Source organism: Dryobates pubescens, chromosome 3, assembly GCF_014839835.1.
Source record: "Dryobates pubescens isolate bDryPub1 chromosome 3, bDryPub1.pri, whole genome shotgun sequence".
Lineage (NCBI taxonomy): Eukaryota > Metazoa > Chordata > Aves > Piciformes > Picidae > Dryobates > Dryobates pubescens.
Genome location: NC_071614.1, coordinates 21,034,755 through 21,062,483, shown reverse-complemented (window position 1 = coordinate 21,062,483; position 27,729 = coordinate 21,034,755). Strand labels below are relative to the sequence as shown.

Here is a 27,729-nt window from a genome sequence, read left to right as displayed (position 1 = left end):
CTCTAGCCACTAGCCCATGTTTTATGGTTAATATTCACCCTTGTTTCTAATCCAGAATCTCCATTGGTGCCCAGGCCATGTGTTAATAAATATGTTTGTATATACAGGGACATGTGTAACCCTCCCACTGAACAGATCATAAATCTCATGTATTGCTGCAGATGAATTCATTTGAGTTTGTGCAATTCAATTAGAGTGTGATGTGAATGTATAGGTGGAATTCATCTGAGTTTGTCAATAGTTTTCTTACAATGGGTGCTCAGAAACTGACATTTTAAAGTATGATTCATTTTTTCCTGAAATACATTGGGTGAATCACCATGGAGGTGTCTGATACTTTCCAGAGTACAGGAGGATCTAAGGCTGAATACTCAGATGTAGATATCCATTGTAGATGACTAAAGCCAAGTGGCATGTTTAATTTAACCTTAATGTATTTACTTCAAGCTAAACATTTGGCCTAAAGACTCAGAAGCACATCAAGCAGCATGTGTGGGTACAGTCAGGGTGTGGGTGATCTTGTTTCTCTAGGTCTCATGCACTTTCTACATGTGAAAGGCTGCCCAGGGAAGTGTTGGAGTCACCATGCCTGGAGGGTTTGAAAAGTTGCATAGATGTGTTGTTGAGGGACATGGTTTAGTGGTGGACTTGGCAGTGCTGGGTTAGTGGTTGGAATTGATCTTAAAGGTTTTTTCCAGCCCAAACTGTTCCATGATTCTGAAGTCACATGATGGTACATGGCACTGGGCCCTGGAAAGCAGTAAGTCCACTATTGTAGTTTCTTGGATACTTTCCTCTGGCCATACCCCAAATATACCCCTGATCCTTACATTTTATCCTCATACCCTCCATCCTCTGTCTCAGCTGCCCTGTACCCACTAGCCTAGGCCCAGTATGAACATCTGCTCTCTGGTCTCCTGCAGAGCCCTACAGCCATCTTTTCCCCTTGCTTCACACATGCTCCAGTGGCCACTCTTCCTCATCTCACATGCATTCTCCTCTGACTTTGCAGCCCATCTCCCCTTTCACACCCTCAAGCTGTTTCCCTCGTGGTCCAGAGCTGTGTGACATCCTGCTTCCTATTAGCACAGTCACACAGCTACCAGCACAGCTGTTCAGCCACTGATCTGCAAACCCCAGTAGACTTGAAATTTCAAAATAGTTATTTCTCCTCCTCTGCATCTCCTCCACCTTCTTCTAAGAAATGAATTTGTTTCCATTTTCAAAAAGTTATTTTCCTGTTGGTACATTTCCCAGTAAGAACTGCAGAACAAACCCAGTGTGTGGTAATCTCACCTTTGTCCATTGAACATAACCTATGGTTTTGGAGCAGCCCATGTGTTTTGGAGTTCAGACACACTGTGCTAGGACTCATCACATTTTGTGGTGTCAATCAGCTTCTGTGTAACAATCTGTGTGGTAGGATGGAAGCAACAAATCCCAGAGTGTCACATTGTGAGACATCAGCTCCAAAATGCATTTCAAATCTGTTTTCAGATAATACTCTGCCTTTCTTGACCTATTTTAATAATCAAAGATAGTAATTTTACAACAAAACTTGCTCTTAATGTTTCCTATCGAGTGATACCATGTTTTTAAGGAGAGTTGGAAACCACCATGTGAGAACAATAACACAATACTACAAGTAGTTGTAGGCAGTGAATTACCTTTACGTAGCTGACCTCACTTTTTATTTGGTAATGAGTTGACAGCTGATCTCTGCTGACCTATGGAGGGTGGAAGTAGAGAGATGAGAGGGGAAGGAAACCCAGTAGATCATGTATGCCATCTCTCTGCCAGTGATGAGAACCAAAATCACCTGTCAGAGTGGGAAATATAAATGGCTGGGTCCCAGCAGCAATGTCCCTGTGCTGAAAATACCCTTTGGGAAACAAAGTGATTTGAAACATAACACATTGAATTTCATCTGATCTGACATTAGATTTTCTTATTAAACAGGAGCTTGCAGAATGGACAGCTCTGTTCATTGGACTAGACCCAAAAATAAAGAGCTCGTATTTCATCACCAGCTATGAAGAATTTATGGACACATTTTTGTCATAAATCACACATCTAATCCCACTATTAGCTCTACAAAGGTCTGAGGCAGATCATCCCTCTCCCTCTTCTGCTTTCTTTAGTCCTCTTAAGAGCATGTTCTGGGTGAAGTCGTGTTTTCATGGATTTTTCCATTGAATATTGTTTTGAAATCCCCCAAAAGTTAAAGGGAGACTGCACCTTCAGGGACAAGAGTGAATGGGTAGTTTTAGACATTTTAGGTTGGAAATGGAATTTTGTAGGTAACTCCTCTTCCTACAGCAGCACTACCTATGAACTCTAACAGCTGGACTTAAACTCTGTCCTTTCCAGGTCATTGTGAAACCATTTCAAAAGCATTTTCTGATACCCAGGACATCTTGGGAGAGTGGACAGGTGTAAATAAGGCAAAAGATTTCCCCTCTGTCTGCAGAAGTCAGGATCTGAATTAATATTAATGAGTGGAACAAACCTATTCTCACACAATGTATAAAATCCTCATGTATGTCATCATTTGATACCTAGCACATGCAGAACTCCTCCTGGCATACACATCACATAACAGAACCCTCCAGAGAAGGGCAACGAGGCTGGGGAGAGGCCTTGAGTACAGGGCCTATGAGGAGAGGCTGACAGAGCTGGGATTGTTTAGCCTGGAGAAGAGGAGGCTCAGGGGAGACCTTCTTGCTATCTACAACTACCTGAAGGGTGGTTGTAGCCAGGAGGGGATTGGTCTCTTCTCCCAGGCAACCAGCACCAGAAGAAGAGGACAAAGTCTCAAGCTGCACGACGGGAAGTCTAGGCTGGAGGTGAGGAGAAAGTTCTTCACTGAGAGAGTCGTTAGCCATTGGAATGTGCTGCCTAGGGAGGTGGTGGAGTCACCATCCCTGTAGGTGTTCAAGAGGGGATTGGACGTGGCACTTGGTGCCATGGCTTAGTAGTCATGAGGTCTGTGGTGACAGGTTGGACTTGATGATCTTTGAGGTCTCTTCCAACCTTGGTGATTCTGTGATTCTGTGATGCTGTAAAATGTCTTAGAATCATAGACTCACAGATTGGTTTGGGTTGGAAGGAACCTTTAGAGGTCACCTAGTTCAACCCCCCCCACAGTGAGCAGGAACACCTTCAACTCAATTTGGTTGCTCTGAGCCCCATCCAACCTGACCTGGAATATTCTGAGGGATGGGGAGTCTACCACTTCTCTGAGCAAACATTGCCAATCTTTCACCACCCTCATTGTGAAAAAATTCTTCATTTTTGTGGCTCATGAAATATGTAGATGGCAGAAAGTTGCACTCCTAGACAAACTGACAACACCATCCAAATGACTGGTTTGATCAAATCATGAGTTGTACCTACTGAGGAAAAAAAAAAAAAAAGAAAGGAAAAAAAATAGATTCTGGCTCTGTGACAGCCTTTCAAACCAGAATTTAGTCAAAGTGACTTCAAATTGGCTGAATCAAGTGTTAAAATATGTATTAGATATCTTGCAATTAAAAGGAAAAAAACCCAAAACAACAAAAAAACGCCCAACAAACCAAAACAAAATCAACAACCACAAAAAAATCAAACAAACAAAAAAAAACAACCTAAAAAGATTTAACAATTCATGTTGAAAGAATTAACAGGGATAATATACAGCAAAAAAACCACCCAAACCATCTTAGGTATATTCAAAGGGTGCTGGTTTTAAGGGAAAAGAGGGAAAATTTGGACTAGAAATAAGGAAGACTTTTTTTGTGCTGAAGGTGGTGAAACACTGGCCCAGACTGCTCAGAGAGGTGGTAGAAGTCCCATCCCTGGAAACATTCCAGGTCAGGTTGGATAGGGCTCTGAGCAACCTTCACCACCTTCAATATAAAATATTTCTTTCTTCTATCTAGTCTTAATCTCCCTTCTTTTAGCTTAAAAATGTCACCCCTTGTCCTGTCACAACAGGCCCCTTTAAAAGCATTGTTCCCATCTTTCTTGCAGTCCCCCTTTAAGTACTGAAAGGCTCACTGAGTTATTTTTATACCTATTTTACAAAATTCTTACATCTCCTGACCTGCATTCTCTGTTATCTGTCCAAAATTTCCAACCCCATAGTGATCTGTCTATCACATCAAGAGCTTGGTGTCTGATGTAGCCCATGGAGGAAAAAAGCTTCTGCTGTGGTCAAATGTGTAGGAAAAGATATCTGTGCAAAACAGAAAGGGGAAAGGACTTGTTCAAGCAGTAGCTGATTTGCTTTATGAAGTTCCTCCTTCACCCTATCACTGCTTATCCATTTTTCCTTCTCTGCCCATGTCCCCATTATGCTTGTGCCGGTAGGAGATAGGGGAGGCTCATGGTAATTGATTAATCAGCTATTTTCAATGCAATGCCTGGCTCTACTTACCATGGAAAATTAACAGCCCTTGTATATAAATATGACCCCTGCTCCTGGATTAATTTGATTAGGTGAGAATCTCAGTTTTCATTGAAAAATAGTAACTTTCTGGCTGCCCTGATGAAACAAGTTTGGATATGTAGTCTAAATATTCCCAAATGGCTTGCAAATTCAAATATAAAGATGAATAACATATGAATCCCTTGCAATAAAAAAATGAATGTTCTCAAATCTTTACTTTGATTGCTTGAGAATGGGCATTTTGAGACCAGAACATTGCTGATTTTCACTCAATGCCAAATCAGCATTCTCTAAAAACCCAGTCATATGGTGGCTTAAGTTGGAAGGGACCTCAGAGATCACCTACTCCAACCCCTGTTCCATGGGCAGGGATGCCTCTCAACTAGGCTTGGTTGCCCAAGGCCTCATCCAATCTGACTTTAAACCCCTGCAGGGAGGAGGCATCCCCAACCTCTCTGGGGAGTGCCTGTCTGATCTGCATTTGATCAGTGCTTCAATTTTGCAAACGTAAGAAAGAAGCACAAACTTCAGCCTCTAATCGTGGCAAGTTTGATTCTGTTAAAGGTGCTATGAATTTTGTGGCAAAGAATTTAGTAGGAATCTTAATGACAACGAGTTTTTATTGTGCTGTGAAGATAATCAGAGGGCTGGAGCATCTCTCCTATGAGGGCAGGCTGAGAGAGTTGAGGCTATTCAGCACAGAGAAGTGGAGGCTCTGGGGAGACCTTATGGTAGCCTTCCAGTATTTGAAAGGGGCCTACAGGTTAGCTGGAGAGGGGACTGTTTGCAAAGGCATGTAAGTGACACAGTGGGGGGTATTGGCCTCAAACTGGAAGAAGCTAGATTTAGATTAGGCATTAGGAAGAAATTCTTCAGCACAAGGGTGCTGAGGCACTGGAACAGATTGCCCAAAGAAGTTGCAGAAGCTTCAGTCCTGGAATGTGCTGCCCAGGGAGGTGGTGGAGTCATCATCCCTGGAGGTGTTCAAGAGGGGATTGGACGTGGCACTTGGTGCCATGGTCTAGTCATGAGGTCTGTGGTGACAGGTTGGACTTGATGATCTTTGAGGTCTCTTCCAACCTTGGTGATACTGTGTTCAAAGTCAGGTTGGATGGGGCCTTGAGCAAGCTGGTATAGTACAGGCTGTCCCTGCCCATGGCAGGGGGGTCAGAACTAGATAGTCTTTAAGGTCCTTTCCAACCAAATCTATGCGATGATTCTATAATTCTAGCAGCTGAGCTTTAGACTTCCTTTAAATCTGGTCTTCTAGCAGAACAGTAAATTTGTTTTCAGTGTAAGTCAGGCTGGTTTGAAAGGAATTACTTTTTGTAAGACTTTCCCATTGGACCATCTTTCCTTGTTAAGTTTGGCTATTACAGGTGTGATGCCATCGACATACGCAGAACTGTGAAGATAAATGAAGTGCATACAAATAAATTAAAATGTGCCAGAGAACAGGTCCAGGCACTGGAACTTCATTGTCCATGTGAGTGAATTGCCAGGATAGGATCTAACATGATTTCAGCTAGGCTAATTAACACTCTGTCAAATAGCTTCTAGATATGACTTGCCTATTTTAATAGTTTACTAGCACAGAGACAGCCTAATCCATGTCTGGGCAGAACTTCACTGGAAGTTAGTGAGTCTTTAGTAAAAGGCAATTGTAGGACCATATTGGAAACTATTGAGTAATAGGCTGAATAATGCTGAATCATAGAATCATAGAATCAGTAAGGTTGGAAAAGACCTTAAAGATCATCAAGTCCAACCTGTCACCCAAAACCTGATGACTACTAAGCCATGGCACCAAGTGCCATGTCCAATCCCCTCTTGAAGACCTACAGGGATGGTGACTCCTCCACCTCCCTGGGCAGCACATTCCAATGGCCAACAGCTCTCCCTGTGAAGAACTTTCTCCTCACCTTAAGCCTTAACTTCCCCTGGCACAGCTTGAGACTGTGTCCTCTTCTTCTGGCGCTGGTTGCCTGGGAGAAGCGACCACCCCCTCCTGGCTACAGCCTCCCTTCAGGTAGTTGTAGACAGCAAGAAGGTCTCCCCTGAGCCTCCTCTTCTCCAGGCTAAACAATCCCAGCTCCCTCAGCCTATCCTCACAGGGCTGTGCTCGAGGCCTTTCCCCAGCCTCTTTTCCCTTCTCTGGTCATGTTCAAGGGTCTCAATGTCCCTCCTAAACTGAGGGCCCAGAACTGGACACAGTAATCAAGGTGTGACCTAACCAGTGCTGAGTACTGGGACACAATGACTTCCCTGCTCCTGCTGGCCACACCATTCCTGATACAGGCCAGGACTGGGGATCTGTGTAGCAACTTCTGACTGTCTGTCCATACATTACACTTTTTCACAGCTAGAGAGGGTCTGTGAAGTATTATATTTCTATCTAAATCCAGAGAATCCAAGAAAACTGGGCCTGGGCTAGCCACTGTACTTGTCTAAAGCAGACTTCACCTGAAACTAAAGTTGTATGGCAAGACCTCCAGGATATGTGTAGCTGAGCTAGTTCTGTTCAGCAGGGAGGAAAGCATGTTTCAGATCTCTCTTAGGCTTAGTTTGGTAAGTGGTAGGGAACTTTTGCAGTTCAGGGTGGGGAAGCTTTTAGTATTTTGTGACGTCTCCCTTTGTTTGGTTACAAAGTTACACTCATGAAAATGCTGACAGCTTGAATATCAGTAAACCAGGAAAGAAATAATCTATTCTTTACCAACTGGCTTTCTGTTGAAACCCTGAGGATCAAGAAGATCAAGGACATGACATAAAAACACCCATGTCCTCCCAATTCTGCTTTTCCAAGTGTCTGAATACTGTTATATTACTGTGAATACATTCCTAGATGTGATGCAGAGGGACATGGTTTAGTGGTGATCTGGCAGTGCTAGGTCAATGAACTTGATCTCAGAGGTCTGTCCCAGACAAAACAATTTTATGATCCTATGAAGGATTAAGACTGTAAATATTGACTGTTTTGGAGTGAAACATGTAATTGTCACCACAAGGAAGCCAAAGTTAACTTCCCATAGCCAGTTCAGTGCTCACTGATAATCCTTCCATGTCTTCGCAGCAACAGGTTTTATCTTGCTTACTGTAAGCCTTTGTCTCTGGAATGACAATGAGCTTGGAAAACTAATTTGTTCTTTCTGTTGGCAAGTTACAGGAAGAGACCTTCTGGGTTTTTGTTTTTTTTTTTAATCCCATGAGGTCAAAGTATTTCTCATTCTCCTGATCTACTCAGTCCAATTTGTAGGTGAGAATTAAAGTTTGTGTTTTCAGAATTAAAAATGTTCAGTGAAAAGCTCCAAAATAAGAGTAGTATACTTTTTGAGAGGCTCTTTATACTTGTGTGTTGCTACTTTCCTCCTAAACTGAATGAATATTTTGTGAAAGTCCTTTGAAATGAGTTTGTTTGGGGGTTTGGTTTGGTTATTACTATTTAGCAAGGGGGCAGGGAATATTGGAAAAATGATAAAGTATGACTGACAAGAAAATGAATTGCTGTGTCTGGCTAAGACCTTCGAAATCAAACTGTTGGAGGCATTGTAAGACAACTTGAGAACTCTGAAAATATTACTCTAATTCAAGCCCATCTCACCTCTAAAAGTTTAAGTTTTAATTTCAATATATTGAAGGCATCACCATTTGAAATTATACCTACTGCATATGTCATGTATGTCTTCGCTCTTTAAATGTAGACAGCTCTCAGGACTAGGGCAGGGTTGGTTTGTTTGATCTTGCAGGATGTTTTGTAATTTTTCTGGCTGTTCACTCATCTCAGATGGCTGTAGATCATGTTAGTAATACAGGCCCTAGCTAATGAGATTGAAACCTTTTATGGTTTTGGTCATATCACTCCCACTGCGGAACCTCCCAACAATTTCCTTCCTAAAGGCCCTTTCTTGACCTGTGTGTCAGAGGACATTCAATCTTTCTGAATGCTAGCAGTTGACTTCATGGCACCTCTTGCTCCAACTGCAGGTAGCCCTCATCTTCCCTTCTTATTGACTGTTGATAGATGGTTGTTGCCAGCTGGGGTTGGTACTGTGCTATGCCTCCCTGCTAATCAAAAGCAGCGCTTGCAGAGAATTCCTGAGGCAATCCCATGGTCTTTATTTGACCTGGTTTATTCCTCACCATATTCTGGAAGTAAAATCATGCACATACTGAGAAAATCTCTTGGCTTTCTCCCTGGAATGTATTTTGTGAACAGAAACCTGTATTTTGAGTTCAGGTGATTGAATATCTTTCCACCATTGCTGGTGGAAATGGTGTTGGGATGCCAGTAAAAAGGATTGGGAAAATTCTGTTGTAGATCTGCATATTTTCTTTTATTTGGAGGCTGGAGAACTCTCTTCCAACCCTTCCAGGGGACAGGTTGGTCTTGATGATCTTTGAGGTCTCTTCCAACCTTGGTAATTCTGTGATTCTGTGATATATACATATAAATACAACCCTTCCAGGTCATATATACAATCCAGATTATACAACAGTGGTAAGCTTGTATTATCACTAGGAGTAGAATATTCTTTATGCTGGGAAAAGCACATTGGGATGAAAGAGACATACAGTGGGATGTGCGGAATGTATTCTTTAGTTTGGAAACTGAGCAGTTTTCTAGCCTCTGGGAGCCATCCTGCCACAATGGGAGTAACACTAGGCTGCTACTGCTTTACTGCATAGGAATAATACCTGTGAGTACCAGCAGTGCCAGAATATTGCACTTTCATGTATGCTTTGTCTTCCTGAAGAGCAAAAGTCTCAGTCTTCATTTGGCTGTTATGCGAATGCTTTGTATAGATGTTCTGTCTTATGTCCTCTCATATGCTTGTGCAAGGATGTATAACTTAGTCTTAAGCCACTTCTGATAGCTGTAGCACTTCTGTCTGCTTCCACAGACCAGAAGATTTCCCAGAGCCCAGCTGAAAAAAAAAGTTCTTTCATCTGGGAGTAGGTAGTTGTAGAGCTGTTTAACTAGAGTAAACCCCAAGTAGGCCAACTTTTCAGTTTCCATGGAAACAGCAGATGTGGTTTTGCTAATTTTATGTCATGCCTCAAGTTTTCTAAGAAAAATAGAAGAAAATGGTCCATAGCATAGAGGAAGAGGCCTGTGTGAAAAAGCACCATTGTGGAGACCTAGTGGGAGCTGGAAGGCACTGTGGCTCCAAGTTTCCAAACTCTGAGGACAGCTGTGATTTTATGGCTATAAAGAAGATGGAGATTCTCTTTTTGCAAGGAGTCATGCAGAAAAGATGAGGAGTAATGAGTAAAAGTTGCAGCTGGGGAGATTATGATTATACACAAGAGGAAAACTGATCTCAAAAAATACAATCAGCCATTGGAATAATCTCTTCAGGGAAGTGGTGGAGTCCCCAAGACAGGACATTGTTAAGATTCATTTGCACAGGGTGCTGGGCCATCTTATCACACAGTCATGCAATGGTGGGGATTGTTGGAAGGGATATTTGGAGGTCAACTAGTCCAACCCCTCTGCTAAAGCAGGGTCACTCAGAACAAGTTGCCCATGATCAGGTCTAGGCAGATTTGGAATCTCTCCAGAGGAGACTCCACAAGCTCTCTGGGCAGCCTGTTTCAGTACTCAGTCATATTCATAGAATCATAGAGTCATAGAATGGTCCAGGCCAGAAGAAACCTCCAAAGGTCATCCAGTCCAACCTCAGCAGGGACATCCCCAACTAGATCAGGCTGCCCAGGGTCTCGTTGAGCCTCACCTTGAATATCTCCAAGGAAGTGGCCTCAACCACCTCCCTGGGCAACCTGTTCCAGTGTTCCTCCATGCTCAAAGTGAAGAACTTCTTCCTGATATCCAAGCTAAATCTGCCCTTCTCTAGTTTGAAGCCATTGCCCCCTGTCCTATCACTGCAGACCTTTATAAACAGTCTCTCTCCATCCTTTCTGTAGGCCTCCTTCAGGTACTGGAAGGCTGCTACTGGGTTTCCCATGAGCCTCCTTTTCTTCAGGCTGAACACCCCCAGCTCCCTCAGCCTGTTCTCATAGCAGAGTTGCTCCAATCCCGTGATCATTTTCGTGGCCCTCCTCTGGACCCACTTCCCATCAGGAAAGACTTTTTTTCCTTATGTTTATGTGGAAATTTCTGTGTTCCATCTTGTGCCCATTGCTCCCTGTCCTGTCACTGGGCACCACTGAAAACAGTCTGTCCCTATCCTATTACTAGTAGCTATTGAGAAGACTTTCAGATTTCTCCAGGGTAAACAGCCCCAGGTCTCTTAGCCTATCCTTTGTCAGAGAGATTTTCCAGTCCCCTCAGTGTCTTTGTAGCCTCCTCTGGACTCTCTCCAGCAGTTCCTTGTCTCTCTTGAACTGGGGATCCCAGAACTGGACACAGGACTCCAGATGTGGCCTCATGATTAGACTGTAATGCATCTCCAGATTTCATCCTGGGACTTGCAGACTATATTTTTGTAAAACAGAAAGTGTGGATTTACAGGTACCAATAAGTTGCACAGGCTGACTTTCATAAATCAGACTTCATCTTGCAGCAGAAGAGTAAGAAAACCCACTTGTTTTTATGCAAAGCATATATTTTATTACATTTTGACTTTTTTTTTCCTTTTCCTTCTAGATAAACATCATGTCAATGGAAACAGAATGGTAGAACCTTTCCCAGAGGGAACACAGATGGCTGTGTTTGGTAAGACACATAAAAGCTCTAAGCTGCATAGTGTTACTGCATGCCAAATTTCTTAATTTCCTTGTTAGCCCTCAGAGGTTCAGAATTCAGGCTGCTGTTGCCATTTTTCAATCACTACAGTCAGCTAAAGCCACTGATCATTCTGGGAGATGCCCATGCCCCAGGTGATGTATACTAGAAGTATTTTTTCTGAGTTATGGCAGAATCAAAGAATGGTAGGGGTTGGAAGGGGCCACCAGAGATCACCTAGTCTAATCGTCCTGCTAAAGCAAGTTCACCTATATCAGGTTGCCCAAGATCTCATCCAGGTAGGTTCTGAAAGTCTCCCGAGAAGAAGACTCCACAACCTCTCTGGGTAGCCTGTTCCAGTGTGTGGTAATTTCCCACAGCGCTCCACCCCTCTTTTCTCCTTTTAAGTGAAATTTATACAAACAGAAAATTCAAAGCCTTATTTTATTCCATTAAAAATCCCCTAAATATAAGCTTTTTGTGCATAATAATTCCTGTAAGATCATTCAGGAGTTTAAACAACATTCTGAAGATGATCTGTGATCTATGAATCTATGATTCTGTGGTAGGACAAAGGGCAACTGGAACCCAGGCAGCTCCACCTCAACAGGAAGAGAAGCTTCTTGAACTGTGAGGGTGCTGGAGCCCTGAAACAGGCTGCCCAGAGAGGTTGTGGAGTCTCCTCCTCTGGAGACTTTCATGACCCACCTGATTGCATTCCTGTGCAGTTTGCCCTAGATGCTTCTGCTTTGTCAGTGGGGCTGGACTCACTGATCTCTTGAGATCCCTTCCAACCCCCAACATTCTGTGATTCTACGGTTCTCCAGACTTTAAGTCATGCAAGGAACTCAAACTTTTGGATCTATTTCACTTGCAGAGTTGTAACCATTTACTTGCCCCAAACCTAGCCTGCTCATTTGTACTTTGTGGGTAGTTCTCGCTGGGTACCAACAGAGCTGGAAAGGTGGCCAGTGGTAAAGGAGGAGATGTTTAATTTCATGGTGTCTGTGCTGTTTTTCTTGTAAATGCCATTCTTTGAACCTTTTTGTAAAAGTTGAAAAAAGTGTTTCTCTGGAGAAATTCATCACTTCTGGAAGAAAGAAACATCCTAAAATAGATCAGAATCATCTTTTTTTCTCTCACCAAGACACAGACTTTACTCAAATCTAGTAATTGTCAGAGCTGTCATTTCAGAATGTGCTAATGTTAGTCCTTAAGGGAAAGCCTTTGGATTTTGCTAGAGAAGAAAAAGTGGATTTTTGCAACAATTATTCTTGAAACTTATTGTTATGGAGAATGAGAAATTTCCTAAACATGTTTTGAACTACAAGACCGGATTGCTTAGAAAGGATATCATTCTCTATTCAACTCTACAAAATGGTCTAAAATTGTCTTAGGAAATCTATGATATCCTAGTAAATGTTTCTCTATCTGGGATGTTGAAGTAAATATTAAATTATAACTTGATACACTTGCTTGATACACCTTGATACATATGTCCTGGTGGAGTTCTAAATCTGCATCAGGAACAGTGTGGCCAGCAGGAGCAGGGAGGTCATTCTGCCCCTGTACACTGCACTGGTTAGGCCACACCTCGAGTACTGTGTCCAGTTCTGGGCCCCTCAGTTTAGGAAGGCTGTTGACTTGCTGGAACGAGTCCAGAGAAGGCCAACGAAGTTGGTGAGGAGTTTGGAACACAAGCCCTATAAGGAGAGGCTGAGGGAGCTGGGGTTGCTTAGCCTGGAGAGAAGGAGACTCAGGGGTGACCTTATTGCTCTCCACAACTGCCTGAAGGGAAGTTGTAGACAGGTGGATGTTGGTCTCTTCTCCCAGGCAGCCAGTACCAGAACAAGAGGACACAGTCTCAGGCTGCACCAGGGGAGGTTTAGGCTGGATGTTAGGAAGAAGTTCTATACAGAGAGGGTGATTGCCCATTGGAATGGGCTGCCTGGGGAGGTGGTGGAGTCAACATCATTGAAGGTGTTCAGGAGGAGACTTGATGGGGTGCTTGGTGCCATGGGTTAGTTGTTTAGGTGGGTTGGATTGGTTGATGGGTTGGACACAATGATCTTGAAGGTCTCTTCCAACCTGTTTTTTTTTTAATAATAATAATAATAATTATCATCATCATCATCATCATCATCATCATCATAATGAGGACACGTCAGGTATGTAAAGCAGTCCTCATTATTTTTGACATGGGCCCTTTCTAATTACATAAACTTTGGCAATCGCAAGTCAATGTGTAACAACAAATCTGTAAAACTGGAGGATGTACCCTGGAAAGCAGTGATTCTGAGAAGCAGTGCTCTCTAAATGCTCAGTATTATGTAAGGAAAAGAATAAATGTGGCCTTCAGATATGAAATCATGGGGACAGAGAGTTCTTCTAACTCAGTATTTGCTTTTCTGATGGAGTCACCTTGTTTGTAGATTTTGGGAACGTAAAGCAATTCATGGAGTGGTGGAAGGAGAGACTGATAATTCTTTTGGAGCTAATGGCAAATGATTCTACATTACCTTTCAAGTTTTAAGGCTAAGATGGATGTAGAGGTTCTTCTTTGAATTTCTTGCAGCAGGCAGGGTCAGAGAGTTTTGGTATAATCTGATACTGATGCAGTCCTCACTTTACATTTTTGTAAAGTTTGGCCTTGATCACAGAATCATAGAATCAATAAGGATGGAAAAGACCTGAAAAATCATCAAGTCCAACCTGTCACCCAAGACCTCATGACTACTAAACTATGGCACCAATTTCCTGTGTGAAGGTTTTCCAGTGGGTGTGGTAGGTGCTGGGGTGAGTGCTTCTGTTGGTTATATCGGGGTGCATTAAGAAGAGTGTGGCCAGCAGGTTGAGACGTTCTTCTTCCCCTCTACTCTGCCCTAGTGAGGCCACATCTGGAGTGGTTGGTACAGCTCTGGGCTCCCGAGTTCAAGAGACAGGAAACTACTGGAGAGAGTCCAGGGGAGGCTACAAAGATGATGAGGGGACTGAAACATCTGTCTAAGAGGAAAGACTGAGTGAATTGTGCCTGTTTAGGCTGGAGAAAAGAAGGCTGAGAGCAGATCATCTCAATGCTCATCAACAGCTAAAGGGCTAGACTTGTTTCAGTGGTGCCCAGTGACAGGACAAGGTACAACCACACAAACAGAAATACAGGAGGTTCCATATGAGCATGACTAAAAGTTTCTTTCCTGTGATTTTCTGGAGTGATTCCAAACCCATCTGTATGTGATCCTGAGCAACCTGCTCTAGGTGACCCTGCTTTATCAGTGGTGTTGGACTAGATCTCCAGAGGTCCCTTCCAACCCCCACCATTCTGTGCTTCTCTGATTCTTTGATATCACTGTTGACTGTACATGTGAAATTCAATAGAAATCAGCAGCTTTCCTACAGAATTTCATTGAAAAGGTGCAAAATCTTATTAAACATCCGACTTTGAGCCATTCTTAAGGACCTCTGTCATGTTTGGTGGTGGTTGTTTTTTATTTTAACTGCCCTACATTTTGCACAAGACTGTGACTGCAAATGTTGGGCTAGGTGGTGAAAACTCATGCTGCTGCCATCTGTGCTGTGAATAAATGGAAAACCTACATGTTCTTACGTTTACTATTAGACCTCATATATAATAGTATACAAACATGACTCTGATGATAATTGTTGGCATTTGCTGGCATTGGCAAGTTATATTTTGTATAGAAAAATGAAGCTACAGTTCATTTTTTTCTGCCACCAAAGGTGGTATGTTTGCTGGCCCTATGTGAGTAGGAATCAAAGGAAACACCCAAGAGGCGAATAGATTATCATAGAATCACAGAATATTTTGGGTTGGAAGGAACCTTTAAAGGTCATCAAGTGCAGCTCCTCAGTAATCTGTTAGTAATTCTCTGATTTTTCCTCATCTCCATCTATGTCTATTCATTTAGCAGATTTTAAAAAAAAATTATTATTTTATTGTTTTAGGAATCTCTAAGCTAGGAGGAAGAAACTGAGCTGGTCAAAGACTTTCTGATTCTAGCATAGAAACAGAAGTTTTCTCACAGCTCTTCTCCAGAACTGACCTGTAATCTTTTGACCAAGATAGCTGAGGGACAAGTCTAGAAGACATGTAGTTACTAAGAAGTAATCCTTCTTCTTTAAGAAAGATTTACAAAAGATGGTAAATACCATCTTACTAAATGATCTTATTGAAAAGATGGTAAATACCATAGGATTTTGTAGATATAGCTTGCTTGCAGTATCAGTGCTTATAAATATCTGAAGGGGGGGTGTCAATAGGATGGGGCCAGATTCTTTTCAGTAGTGCCCAGTGACAGGACCAGGGGCAGCAGGCACAAACTAGAAGGCAGAAAGTTCCACCGAAACATGAGGAAATAATTCTTTCCTGTGGGGGTGATAGAGCACTGGCATAGGCTGCACAGAGAGGTTGTGAAGTCTTCTTCTCTTCAGAGAGACCTGGATATGATCCTGTGCAACTTGCTCTGGGTGACCCTGCTTTAGCAGCAGGCCTGGACTAGATGATCTCCAGAGGTCCCTTCTGACCCACACCATTCTTTGATTCTGTGATCCTGTGAATTTTCCTAGTGCTTGAATATTTTCAGATTCATCATGGAAAATAACAGGATAAAATGCTCTGCAGGGTTGTAAAGACCAACCCTTTCACCTGCTCACAAAGTGCAGTTAGATTGTGCTAGGTGCCTCTAGCTGCAAAACCTCCTTCAAGATGCTCTTACTAATGCTGTGTTACTTACTTTATGATATGACTTCTTGTTTTGATCAAGGTACAGGGTGACTGTACACAGGTCATTGTTCCTGCATAAATGTTCTCCATTTATAAAAGAGCCTCACAATTTAAAAAGCACTATTTAAATGATGTTGAAATTCTCTGGTTGTCTGATTGGCATCATTCAGCTGCCTAAGCTACTCCCGTTGTTCGTCAGGATAAAGTAACGTGGCCTTGTTTCAAAAGTGGTGAAAAAGCTGCATGTCAAGGGTAAGAATGACTCTTTAATGGAAATCTTTTCATGCTAACCATCTAGTGACCACTTAATACAGTTTCCAGCTGATGTCGAAGCACTAAGAGCACAGGAGGTGCCCAGGCACTGCTCACAGCCTCACTGGAGACACTGTAGAAAGCTTTATCAAAAGTCATTGTGTCCCTTGAGGTAAATATGGGTTGTGTTTCCAAGCTCAGTGACTGAAACAGATCAAACTCTGTGTGTTACTGGTGGTGAAGTACAAGCCATTAAAGAAGTGTCTCTCTAGAAACTTTTTAGTAGTTTTTATGGTCACTGATATTTTTCATTCAAAGCATTTTGCCTGCAGTGACTGATTTTGACCAAACCCCTGCCCTGACCATATATTAGTGATGAGAATGTTTTGAAAATAATCCATTTTAGAGTCTAAAAGCAACTTATGGACAGAGATGTAAAATACGAAAAAGAAAGGCTTCAAAGCTGCAGAACAAAGTGATATTTCCATCAGTACCACTGGAATTTTCAGCATATTTTAAATGCATTAAAATGCACTGCTGTGTTATGCTCAGCAATATTTATGCTCAGTGTTTCTGAATTTTAAGTATGTATTAATGATAGCACAAGAGAATGTGGCCTCAGGTTGCACCAGGGGAGGGTTAGGATGGACATTTGGAATAATTTCTTCCCCCAAAGAAAGGGTTCTCAAGCCCTGCAGCAGGCTGCCCAGGGAAGTGGTGGAGTCATCATTCCTTCAGGGTTTTAAAAGCTGTGTAGCTGTGGTGCTGAGGGACATGGTTTGGTGGTGACCTGTCAGTGCTGGTTTAGTGGTCGGTCTCTTCCTACCAAAAAATTCTATGATTCTATGATTTTTCTCATCAAGTGCTGCTGTTTCAAGACTCCAGTTTATCCCAGAGCACCTATATATTCACTCATTTCTCTTAGAGGCAGCATTGTGCATATGGTACACTCATAGAAGGGCTCTTATATTCCATTAGTAAAATCTGGCAATAGTTCAGGTTTGTTATTACAATGCTTTTTGAATGCAGGACTAAGGATTAAAGTGTGTCATATTTGCTTGATATATACTGGCTAGTAATGGGATAAAATTGATTTCTTGATATAAACAAAATATAGACAAGAAGTAGGATGTTAAGTAACTGATAAGATGTAATTACAGACATTTGGAAGGTCTTTAAAGTAGGCTCGACGGGGAAGGGAGTTAAAACCAGGTGCACTAGAGATGAGCCTAAGGATAGCCTTCAGTCTGCCATTTCACTTGAGGTAGGAGATGGTGACAATATCAAAATTGTCTGTAACAAGTGGCAGGAAGGCACACCAGGGTTGGAAGGATGGGGTGATAGTAAGGGTAATAGTAAGGGCTTTCAACCCCTTACCCTGAAGTATGCTGTGAATACTGCAGCAAAGGCAAGGTCTTACAGAGCTGAGAGAGGGGCCTCTGAGGTAATAGCAGACAGGAGGGTACCTCCCATGAAACGCCTTTGGGGGAACAATGGGGTGCCCCTCTAAGAAGGTGATGTGGCCAGCAGCCCCGCTGAGGTGCCCCTACACCAATGGAGGAGTTGGAAGCTACCCGGCTAGTGGAAAGCTATGACATGGTGGCAATTAGGGAAACTTGGGGGATGAATCCTATGACTGGAGTGTGACCATCAATGAATACAAGCTGTTCAGAAGGGACAGGAAAGGAAGAAGGGATGGAGATATTGCCCTCCACATAAAGAAGTGGATAGAATGTGAAGAGTTGCTGCTAAAGAATAGCCACAAGCTTATGGGTAGGTATTAGGGATTGGGACAACAAAGGGAGCCTTGTGGTAGGAGTCTGCTACAGGCCACTTGATCAGGCAGAGCCTATTGATGAAGCCTTCTTACTCCAGCTTGGAGAGACATTGTGATCACAGGCTCTCATCCTTCTAGAGGGTTTTAACCACCCTGACATCTGTTGGAAAAGTAGCATGCCTAGCTGTAGACAATCCAGGATATTGGGGAAAATTTCTACACTGAAAGAGTGATTAAGCATTGGATTGGGCTGCCCAGGGAACTGGTAGAATCACCACCCCTGGATGTATTTAAAAGGCATGTAGGTGTGCTGCTGAGTGACATGATTTTTTAGTAGTGGTGTTAGATGGGGTGCTTGGTGCCATGGTTTAGGTGATTAGATAGTGTTGGATGATAGGTTGGACTTGATGATCTCAAAGGTCTTTTCCAACCTGGTTAATTCTATTCTATTCTATTCTATTCTATTCTATTCTATTCTATTCTATTCTATTCTATTCCATTCCATTCCATTCCATTCCATTCCATTCCATTCCATTCCATTCTATTCCATTCCAGTCTAGTCTAGCCTAGTCTAGTCTAATCTATATTCTATTAACAGTTGTTGGACTCGACGGTCTCGGAAGGATTTTCCAACCTTTATAATTCTTATGATTCTCTGACTCTGCGATTTAAATATCTAACTAGGGAAGCCCTGAACGGAAAGGTTTGTCCTGAGACTGTTGTAAAAAACAGAAATACAGAAAGATTTCTGGAATGATTACAAATGAAAATCCTCATATGCCGTTTCTCTTGTCCTGTGGCACATCATCAGTGTTATGCCTTGAATGCTGGTAATTTGATTTGGTAGCAGGGTGCATCAACTTCATATTAGTGCAGAGTACTGGGCAAGACAGCCCCAGATAAATACAAAATGCTACAGTCTGCTTGGTCTTTGCCAAGGACATTTTCTGACATTTATAAACACTAATAAGGGACAGTAAAATAGCCTTAATGAAAAGTGAAAGCTGTCCTTGATCAGCGCAACCCTTCATAACATTCTTTTATTTCAAAGGATCCACATCTCTTTCCCTTTTTGCTTCTGAAAACAAAAGTAACATGGCCTTCAAGTACAATATCTGTCTTCCTTCATCAGGGACTTGTTTATGTTAATTGAGCTTTCTTGAGGTAATGAAGAATTTAGCTTTGTGTGCCTTTCCACTTAGAGCGGACCTTGTACATTAGTGAAGATCCTGAGATTTTTTAAGAGTAAATCAGATTGCAGCTTTTCAATCAACATCATTCACCTTAAAACAGGCATTTAATTATGTTTTGGGGACTTTCCCACTGAAATGGGTGGAAGAGACATAGTTAATTTGGGTTTGGGGATAAAGCTCAGCGGTTTCCAGCAGCAGGAATTGTCTCGAACATACGCTTTATTTCCTATGCAAAAAGTCAGCGAGAGCACCTAGATTACTTCAACAACGTAAAAGCCTTGCAGAGAAGTAATTTCTTGCCAGTGATAAATAGGAATAAATCAGTGAACATATGCTTGGCATCATTTTGAGTTGGTTTAAATTTGAAATAGAAGTAAATTATCCTGTTAATGACTAGAGGCTGCCCTCATCAGATTTATACTGCTTTGCAAGAGATATATGTGTGTATGTGTGTTTATGTGCTGGGATATACACACATACACATTTGCCATCAGCATTTATCCTTTGTTTCCTGTTAATAAAGAGCATGGAGACATGGCATAAAACATACAGGATGGCAATGATTTATTCTATTCAGCCACAAAAAATATGACGCTGATTGTCAGTAGCTACAACAGCAGAGGAAAAAAAAATACATAGGGAAGGGTTTGGATGGATAAAATTGTGTTGTTTTGATAATTTTAGACATACTGTGACATTCACAAAGTATTGTCAGTGCATCTTACAGATCTTGATGGATTTAGCTTTCCAGAACTGCTGTCACAGACTGACAACATTAGAACTAGGGAGGTGAGACTAAGCAAAGAGGGCCCTATATTAAAAAGTATGGTGTACCTATTGTTGGGTTATTCAGTTTGGGATAACTTGGAGTCATTCCCCTGATTTCAGGGTTTTTCTTACCTGATGAGTTTATTGGTCATCTCAGAAAAATAATTATATATATTATCATCTTACAATAGAAGATACAAAACTCTCCAGCTACTTTTGAAATGCTTGCTCAAAAATGCTGCTATAGCGTAGGGCAGTCAACTGGTGTCCTTATATTGACCTCATTGATGCTTTCAATTCAGAGGGCTGGAGTTAATAGATTTTTAGGACTGTAATCTAAAGTGGTTTTCATGACTTTCTCCCTAGTTAGAGAAAACACATTTGAAGGTCAGTTCTTAGTAACTGTCTCAGGAAGGAATAAATCACCCTCTGTAGGTGCCTGGTTCTGTCAAACACTATCTAAACAATGCACTTAGACTGAAGGAAATTGATTAATTTACATAAATGTGTTGCAAATATTATGTGCTATCTGAGGTGTCCTAGGGCATTTGACATGTCCACAAGGGGCTGGCAAGGATGATACACGTCTCCCTGGAGATTCAGACTCATCTGAACTTGAAGGTGAAAGCCAGTTAGGTTCACACAGGACATTCAAAATGCTGTTTGAGACCTTTGTTTAGAGATTCCATGTGCAGATAATGTGTAATATTTATGTGTAATTGCCTTTGACCTCCAGTTTTCAAGGACACAGGTCTGCCTTTTGTTATATGTGTCACTTGTATGCCAGGCCTATGCAGACCTTTTATATAAGGCATCTTAGATGACACCAAACGCCTTTATTTAGGCATCAGTACTGAATCCTGGATCCCCGCCGTCTGTCATATGTGAACACCTGGAGTACTGTGTCCAGTTCTGAATCTCCCAACACAAGAAGGACATGGAACTGTTATAGCAGGTCCAGAGGAGGGCCACAAAGATGATCAGAAAGCTGGAGCACCTCTGCTGTTGGGGTTGTTAGTCTGAAGAAGAGAAGGCTTCAGGGAGACCTTACAGCAGCCTTCCAGTATTTGAAGATGACTTAGGGATAGCTGGAGAGGGACTTGTTACAAAGATGTGTAGCAACATGATGAGGGGTAATGGCTTTAAACTGGAAGAATGCAGATTTAGATTAGACATTAGAAATAAATTCTTCATCATGAGGGTGGAGAGGCACAGAACAGGTTGCCCAGAAAAGTTGTAGAGGCTCTAAATCTAGAAGTGTTCAAAGTCATGTTGGATGGGGCCATGAGCAACCTGGTCTTGTAGGGGATGTCCCTCCTCATTGCAGAGGGTTGGAGCTAGATGACCTTCAAGGTCCCTTCTAACTCAACTAATTCTGATTCAGTGATTTGTAGAGATCTAAATGGAGCTGTTCATGTCTGCCTGTTGAAACAGACATCTCTGTTTCAAGTGCCTGAGTTTAAGGGGGAGGAATTACTTCTGGAGTATTTCTCACAGAATCCCTTCTGTCTCAGTATGTGCAGGTATGTAACTGACCCTTGTATGCCCACAGTATTAGGTTATTTTCAATCTGTGTTGGCTAGTACAGGCTCTCTGCTTTTCCTGGGTGGAACACACAAGTCTTTTGTCTTTAGAAGAGAGAGAAAACTCCACCTTTTAAGAGGCAGCATGCACATACAGCATTTTCCCCCCAGATTTTCATTCTAGAATACCACCTGACTTTGCTGTCTGCACAGGAGACATGTTAGAAATGAAAGAAAAAATACACTTCAGCCTCTGCAAGAGAGAAATAATATGATCAGTTTTTCCAATAAGATCAGAACCAATGACAAAACCATTCTGATTTGTGTTGAAAGTTAAGTAATTTTGAAACAGCCATAGTTATTTGTTCATGAGCCAGGGAAAACAGCATGCAGTATGTCAGGCTTTGAGATACAATTTATTGGTGTGTCATTGGCTTAAATCCAACATTATGCTCATAAATAATATAATCCTAGTGCGACACATTTCTGCTTGAACCTTGACTGAAAATTATTGAGAATCATGTTATGAATTATGTAGTAGCAGTCACACAGTCGAGTCAGAAGGATGTAACTTGAGTGAAATGCTGAAATACATTTGTAATTAGGTACGCTACCCAAAGACACATAGCTGCAGAAAGGGCAAAGTGTCTTTCTCTGCATCCAGTGGTAGAACGTGAAGCCTTGCTGCAGGCTCAGGCTAACGGTCATCCAGCTTTTATTGACTCATTCTTCTAGGATGGAAAGTCTGGTGTGGTTTAATGTTGTCATCTGTATCACTCTCTTGTATGCTATTAGCACTGTGGTTTGTCTCTTAATTATACTATCTCAGTATGACCCAAGGCTCCAGACTAACCTTGACTATAACATGCAATCCAACTGCTCAGCAGTGTGGGAGCAACTCCGTGTCACTCAGTGGAATGTGCCTGACAAGCCAAGAGAGGACAAACATAGTGGTGCTTGGGGACATGGTTTAGCATCAGACTTGGTAGTGTGATGTTCACAGCTGGGCTGAATGATTTCAAAGGTCTTTTCCTGCCTAAACAAATCTATGGTTCTATGATAGAGGTTTTAGTATCAAAGTAGTTAGACTCATCAGGTCTGATAATGTTTAGCCTGGTGGCAGATAAAGAGATTATCTACATTGAAGATCTATGCGTGGTTTCCAAATGTAGAAGGGCTTTTGGTAGCTATGTAGTCCCTCTTCAAACCATTGTGTAGTGTGCTGCTTGGCTGTAGTGGTTATTTCTAGTCTATCTGCATAGTTCTTTGTTCCCAGGCTTTCTTCTGGAGAGAGATGATTGCTTCCCTTTGAGAAGAAACTTGTCTGTGGTTCTAGGATTAATTCATCCAGGGTACCATTTCTTATAATCCCGCTTGTGAAGCAGAGTGAAATTTCACTCCCTCTGCTCTAGGCTATGCCCAAATATTCTCCTGGCAGGCCTTGTATTTTCAAATGTCCTGATGTGCTCTCATGTCATGCAGCCCCAGTCCTTGGTGTATCCTTGAGAAGTGCCACTCTTAATGGACTGACACAAACTGTTAATTGAGAAAGTGCACACACACATGCACACACACACAAATTGTGCCTTAGTGCCTTGCACGATAAATGAAAGAAATGGTTGTTGACCATGTTTCCCATCTCAGAGTTTTAGTTTCTCTTCAGTTTCCTAGTTCTCATGCCATGGTATATCCTGAAATCAGGGAATAAATGAATAAATGAATGAATAAATGAAGCCAGACTATGAGAACCACCTGTGGTACAGACACATTCAGCCAACTGGAGCTGACTGGAGTGTGAGAATTCAGTAGCTGTGAAGAATTCAGGAGTACTCCTGACTTTCACTTGTTCTAGTAGTGTACCTTCAGACAAGTACTACATACAGACTTTTAAAACACATTTCCTCTTCTGCATTCTTTCACTTGCTTTCATCAACAGACTTTTGCATAAGTCACCAATTCCTTGGTGCATGTGACAGGGCCAAAACGTGTATTTTTATAAGGCATGCTTATACTTGATTTTTTTTTTTAAACTTCCATTTAAAACATTGCCCTTTACTTCATTTTAAAAGTAATCTTGGTCCCCTCCCGTTGTTTGTTCCAAACTAAAATTATTTATGCGTTACGATGCTGTAGACCAAACCCAAGGGTACAGCAAAGATGTTGGTAGCCTTGGGGCAATTTTGTTGCTTTAAGAGCCTTATCGACTTAATTTCCTAAGAATTCAAGGCACTGTGTGCATCTAAAGTGTTTTGGAATAAGTGCTGGAGCTTACAGAAGTGCCATCTTGTTTGGGACCTGAGGCTATAAGAGTCTCTCAGATCTCAACGAGTTGTGTTCTCCCTGGCTGCTGCCTGCTGTGAGTCTGAGGCACTTTGCTGATGACTCCATCAGTCATACTTTGCTCCCAAACCCCCTTCTTGCACATGATTTTAGGTGGAGGGTAATAGAGGGATTTAAATTGATGCCTAAGCATGCAGGCTTTTTCCCTGTCGGTGCCTGTTGTTGGAAAGTGGAATAGGAATGGAAAAGAGAACAAAACAGAAATCAACACTTTATATAAACTCTTTCCATGCTTGATTTTTTTCTCTGCTGAGGTCTAGCAGAACTGAGAAGGGCAAAAAGGGTGATCAGAACTACAGAGCATGTTCTATAGAAAGAACAACAGGGTACACTGAAACTGTTCAGTGAAAAAAAGGAATAACCTGTTTGGGTGTAAGAGAAGTCCACAAAATGATGAAAGGCACAGGGAATGTAAAAGGAGATTGGTATTGCAGAATATCTCCCCACGTAAGAAATAGGGACCAGAAAGGGTGCAAGTCAGAGCCAGTTTCAAAATAAATCAAATGAGCTGGGAAAAACAACCCACAAACCAGTTGACCTCCTTGCCAAAGATGTTTTGCATACAGAAAATTTCTCAGGTTTAAATGCAGCCAGGAGAAATAGCCGGAAGAGAGATCCAGTGAGGGTTACTCAAATTACAGCAGCCTCAGGAAATCTTGCAAAAAGTCAGAGACTAGGACCTTAGTACTGGCAAATATTGTGTGTCTTAGTCAAGGTGAGGCTTGAAGGGCTCTGGGCAACCTGATCTAGTTGAAGATGTCCCCGCTCACTGCTGTGGGGTGTGACTAGATGCCCTTTAAAGGTCACTTCCAACCCAAATCATGCCATGATTCTTCCCTGAGCACTTGCTGTTGGCAGCTGTTAGATTCTGCGGTATACTCAATGCCACAGGTCACATAAATCATGTGTGTGTAGATCAACTATCATATCACATCAATTGCTTTTCTATTATTAATTAATCAAAGCTGTGGGAAGCCACATAGCTGATTTGAAAATACAGGAGTCATTGAAAATGGTGTTGAAAACCAGGCTCCCTGTTGAGAAAGGTTTGTCATGTGAAATAATCAATTATATATGTATGTGAATCTTCTTCTGCTGGACAACAGCTCTTTCTGGATGCATGGATGTGAGAGGTGTCTGTGCCTGTGTGTTTGGAAAGCAGGTGGGATGAAGGTATAGCATGGAGGCAACTTAAACTGTATCCATGCTGGGACAGCAAAAGTTCTCTCTTCATGACTGTAGTACCTGAGTTATTCAAGCTTGGTTTGGTAGCTTCATTCATCCAAAGTAATTTGTGCAGGGATCTCTGAACAGGCTTTGTGTAAGTTAATTTATTATCCACTTCAGCATTCGCTTTGTTACATCTCAGGCTTGTCTGTTATGTATCAAGTCTGATTATAACAAGAGGATACAGTCTCAAGCTGCGCTAGGGGAGGTTTAGGCTGCACGTTAGGAAGAAGTTCTTCACAGAAAGAGTGATTGGCCATTAGAATTTGTCCAGGGAGGTGGTGGAGTCACTGTCCCTGGAGGTGTTTAAGAAGAGACAAGATGGGGCACTTGGTGCCATGGTTTAGTTGATTAGATGGTGTTGGGTGATGGGTTGGACTTGATCTCAAAGGTTAATTCTATTATCCTATCTATTAACCTGGTTAATTCTATTATCCTATCCTATCCTATCCTATCCTATCCTATCCTATCCTATCCTATCCTATCCTATCCTATCCTATCCTATCCTATTCCATTCCATTCCATTCCATTCCATTCCATTCCATTCCATTCCATTCCATTCCATTCCATTCTTTTCTGGCATTGCAGATTGTTAGGGGCTGGAAGAGACCTCCAAAGATCATCCAGTGCAACCCCTCTACCAGAGCATGATCACCTATACCAGATCACCCAGGAACACATTCAGATGAGTTCTGAATATCCCTAGATAGGGAGACTGCACAACCCCCCTGGGCAGCTTGTTCCAGTGTTCTATCACCCTCACAGTGAAATTTTTTCCCTTCGTGTTCACATGGAACTTTCTATGCCTGGAACTTCCACCTGTTGCCCCTTTTCCTGTCATTGGGTGTCACTGAGCAGAGCCTGGCTCCATCTTCTTGGCACTCACCCTTTACATATTTATAAACATGAATGAGGTCACCCCCCAGTCTCCTCCTCTCCAAGCTAAAGAGCCCCAGCTCCCACAGTGTCTCCTCATAAGGAAGATGTTCCACTCCCTTAGTCATTTTTGTGGCTCTGCACTGGACTCTTTCAAGAAGTTCCCTGAGGTCCTTCTTGAACTGAGGAGTCCAGAACTGGATACAATATTCCAAAAGCAGCCAGATGCATTGATTCAAAGGCTGTGAAGAAAGAGAAAAATTCTGCTGCATAAAAAAAAAGGAAAAAAAAAAAAAGGTGCATCTTTGCTCATTCAAAGACTTCCTGTGCAATGGCCACATCCAAGTTTATGGTGGAGATGGCAGCTGTCATATTGATCAGCATTGAGTAGATCCCCTCTCAGTCTGCTCTTCTCCAGCCTAAAGAGCCCCAAATATCTCAGTCTTTCCTCCTCAAAGAGGTGCTCCAGCCTCCTCATCAGCTTTCTAGCCCTCTGCTGGACTCCCTCCAGTAGTTCCCTGCCTCTCTTGAATTGGGGAGCCCAAAAATGGACCCAGTACTACAGATGTGGCCTCACTAGGGCAGAGTAGAGTAGAGAAGAACCTCCCTGGACCTTATCACATTCTTCTTAATACAACCCAGGACAATATTGACCTTCTTGTCCATGAGAACACATTGCTGGCTTGTGGGGAATATTTTGTCCACGAGGACTCCCAGACCCTTCTCTGCAGAGCTGCTTTCCAGAAGGTCAACCTCTAACTTGTTCTGGTGCAAGGGATTATTCTTCTCTAGGAGCTGTACCCAATGCCTGCCCTTGTTGAACTTCATTAGCTTCTGCTCTGTCCGACTCTCCAGCCTGTGCAGGTCTCAATGAATAGAAGCAGAGCCTGACAGTGTGTCATCCAGTACTCATCCAGTACTCATTCAGTCCTCACAATTTTGTATCATCTTCAGTCCTGCTGTGGGTACACTCAGTTCTTTTGTCTAGGTCATTGATGAATGTGATGACAGCACATTGTGCAGCTCTGCAGCACATTATGAGGCTCTCCCAAAACCCAGCTTCAAGGGTAGAGAGGCTATTCACTGGAGTAGGAGCACACTACTACAGCCCTTAGAACAACCAGAGGCTGTGTCTCATGATGCCCTCATGCTTAGTATTATGCCAGCCAGAGCCAGAGGACGTTTCAAGGATGTCTAAGAAAACCACGGGGTTGGAGAGTGAGCAGGTCACAGACACTGCTGTGTGTAATGGCAATGCCTTTGCCCAGCCAGCAATGTGGCACAGACACTCTGCCTCAGCACTTTATTTCCATCAGTGACATACCATGTTTTTAGGGAATGAGTGCATGTCAAGCACTGCATAAATGGCAAATGACTAACCACATATCTGTGTGGCCTCTGCTTGTCCTCCTGGGTATAAATTAATTTTTCTGTAACAATCTTCTCTGGTGTTTTCTTGAGTAATTGTCTTTTTTTTTTGGGGGGGGGGGGGGGGGGGGTGACTGGATGGGAAAGAGTTATTCTCTTTTGCTAGTGAGAATGTACCATAACTTTATTGGCTACTAACAGATGAGAAAATAACTCTTGTATTCCATTCTCCATTATGTATTTCCATTAAGGACAGCAGTAGTTCAAAACAGATGAATTTTAATCATCTTCTAGCTAGACATTGAAGGTATTTATTAGTTTGGGCTCTTACTGGAGAAGGATTAAGGGTGTGTTCCTGTTGAGATGGAGGAAGGAGGGCTGAAGGGGCTGCTCATTGAATTGGTTTGTTATTTAATGGAATTTTTTTTTTCCTTTGCTCTTGAATAATTTTAAGTTGTAAGTTTAAATAATGGTCAAGGTGCCTACAGTTTTCTATTGCTGTCTAAAACCTCACTTTGTAAATAAAATAAGTGATATGAGACTGCTTTTT

The 27,729-nt window shown here is 42.2% G+C and overlaps 1 protein-coding gene across 1 annotated transcript in view; it reads left to right on the top strand.

Moving 5' to 3' along the window:
• The window catches only part of MSRA (methionine sulfoxide reductase A), a 318,403-nt gene that overhangs the window by 92,951 nt on the left and 197,723 nt on the right, over positions 1-27,729 (top strand). The window contains exon 2 of the mRNA XM_054179730.1: positions 11,037-11,105. Coding sequence (XP_054035705.1) covers positions 11,037-11,105 — 69 coding nt within the window. The remainder of the gene's footprint in view (positions 1-11,036; positions 11,106-27,729) is intronic.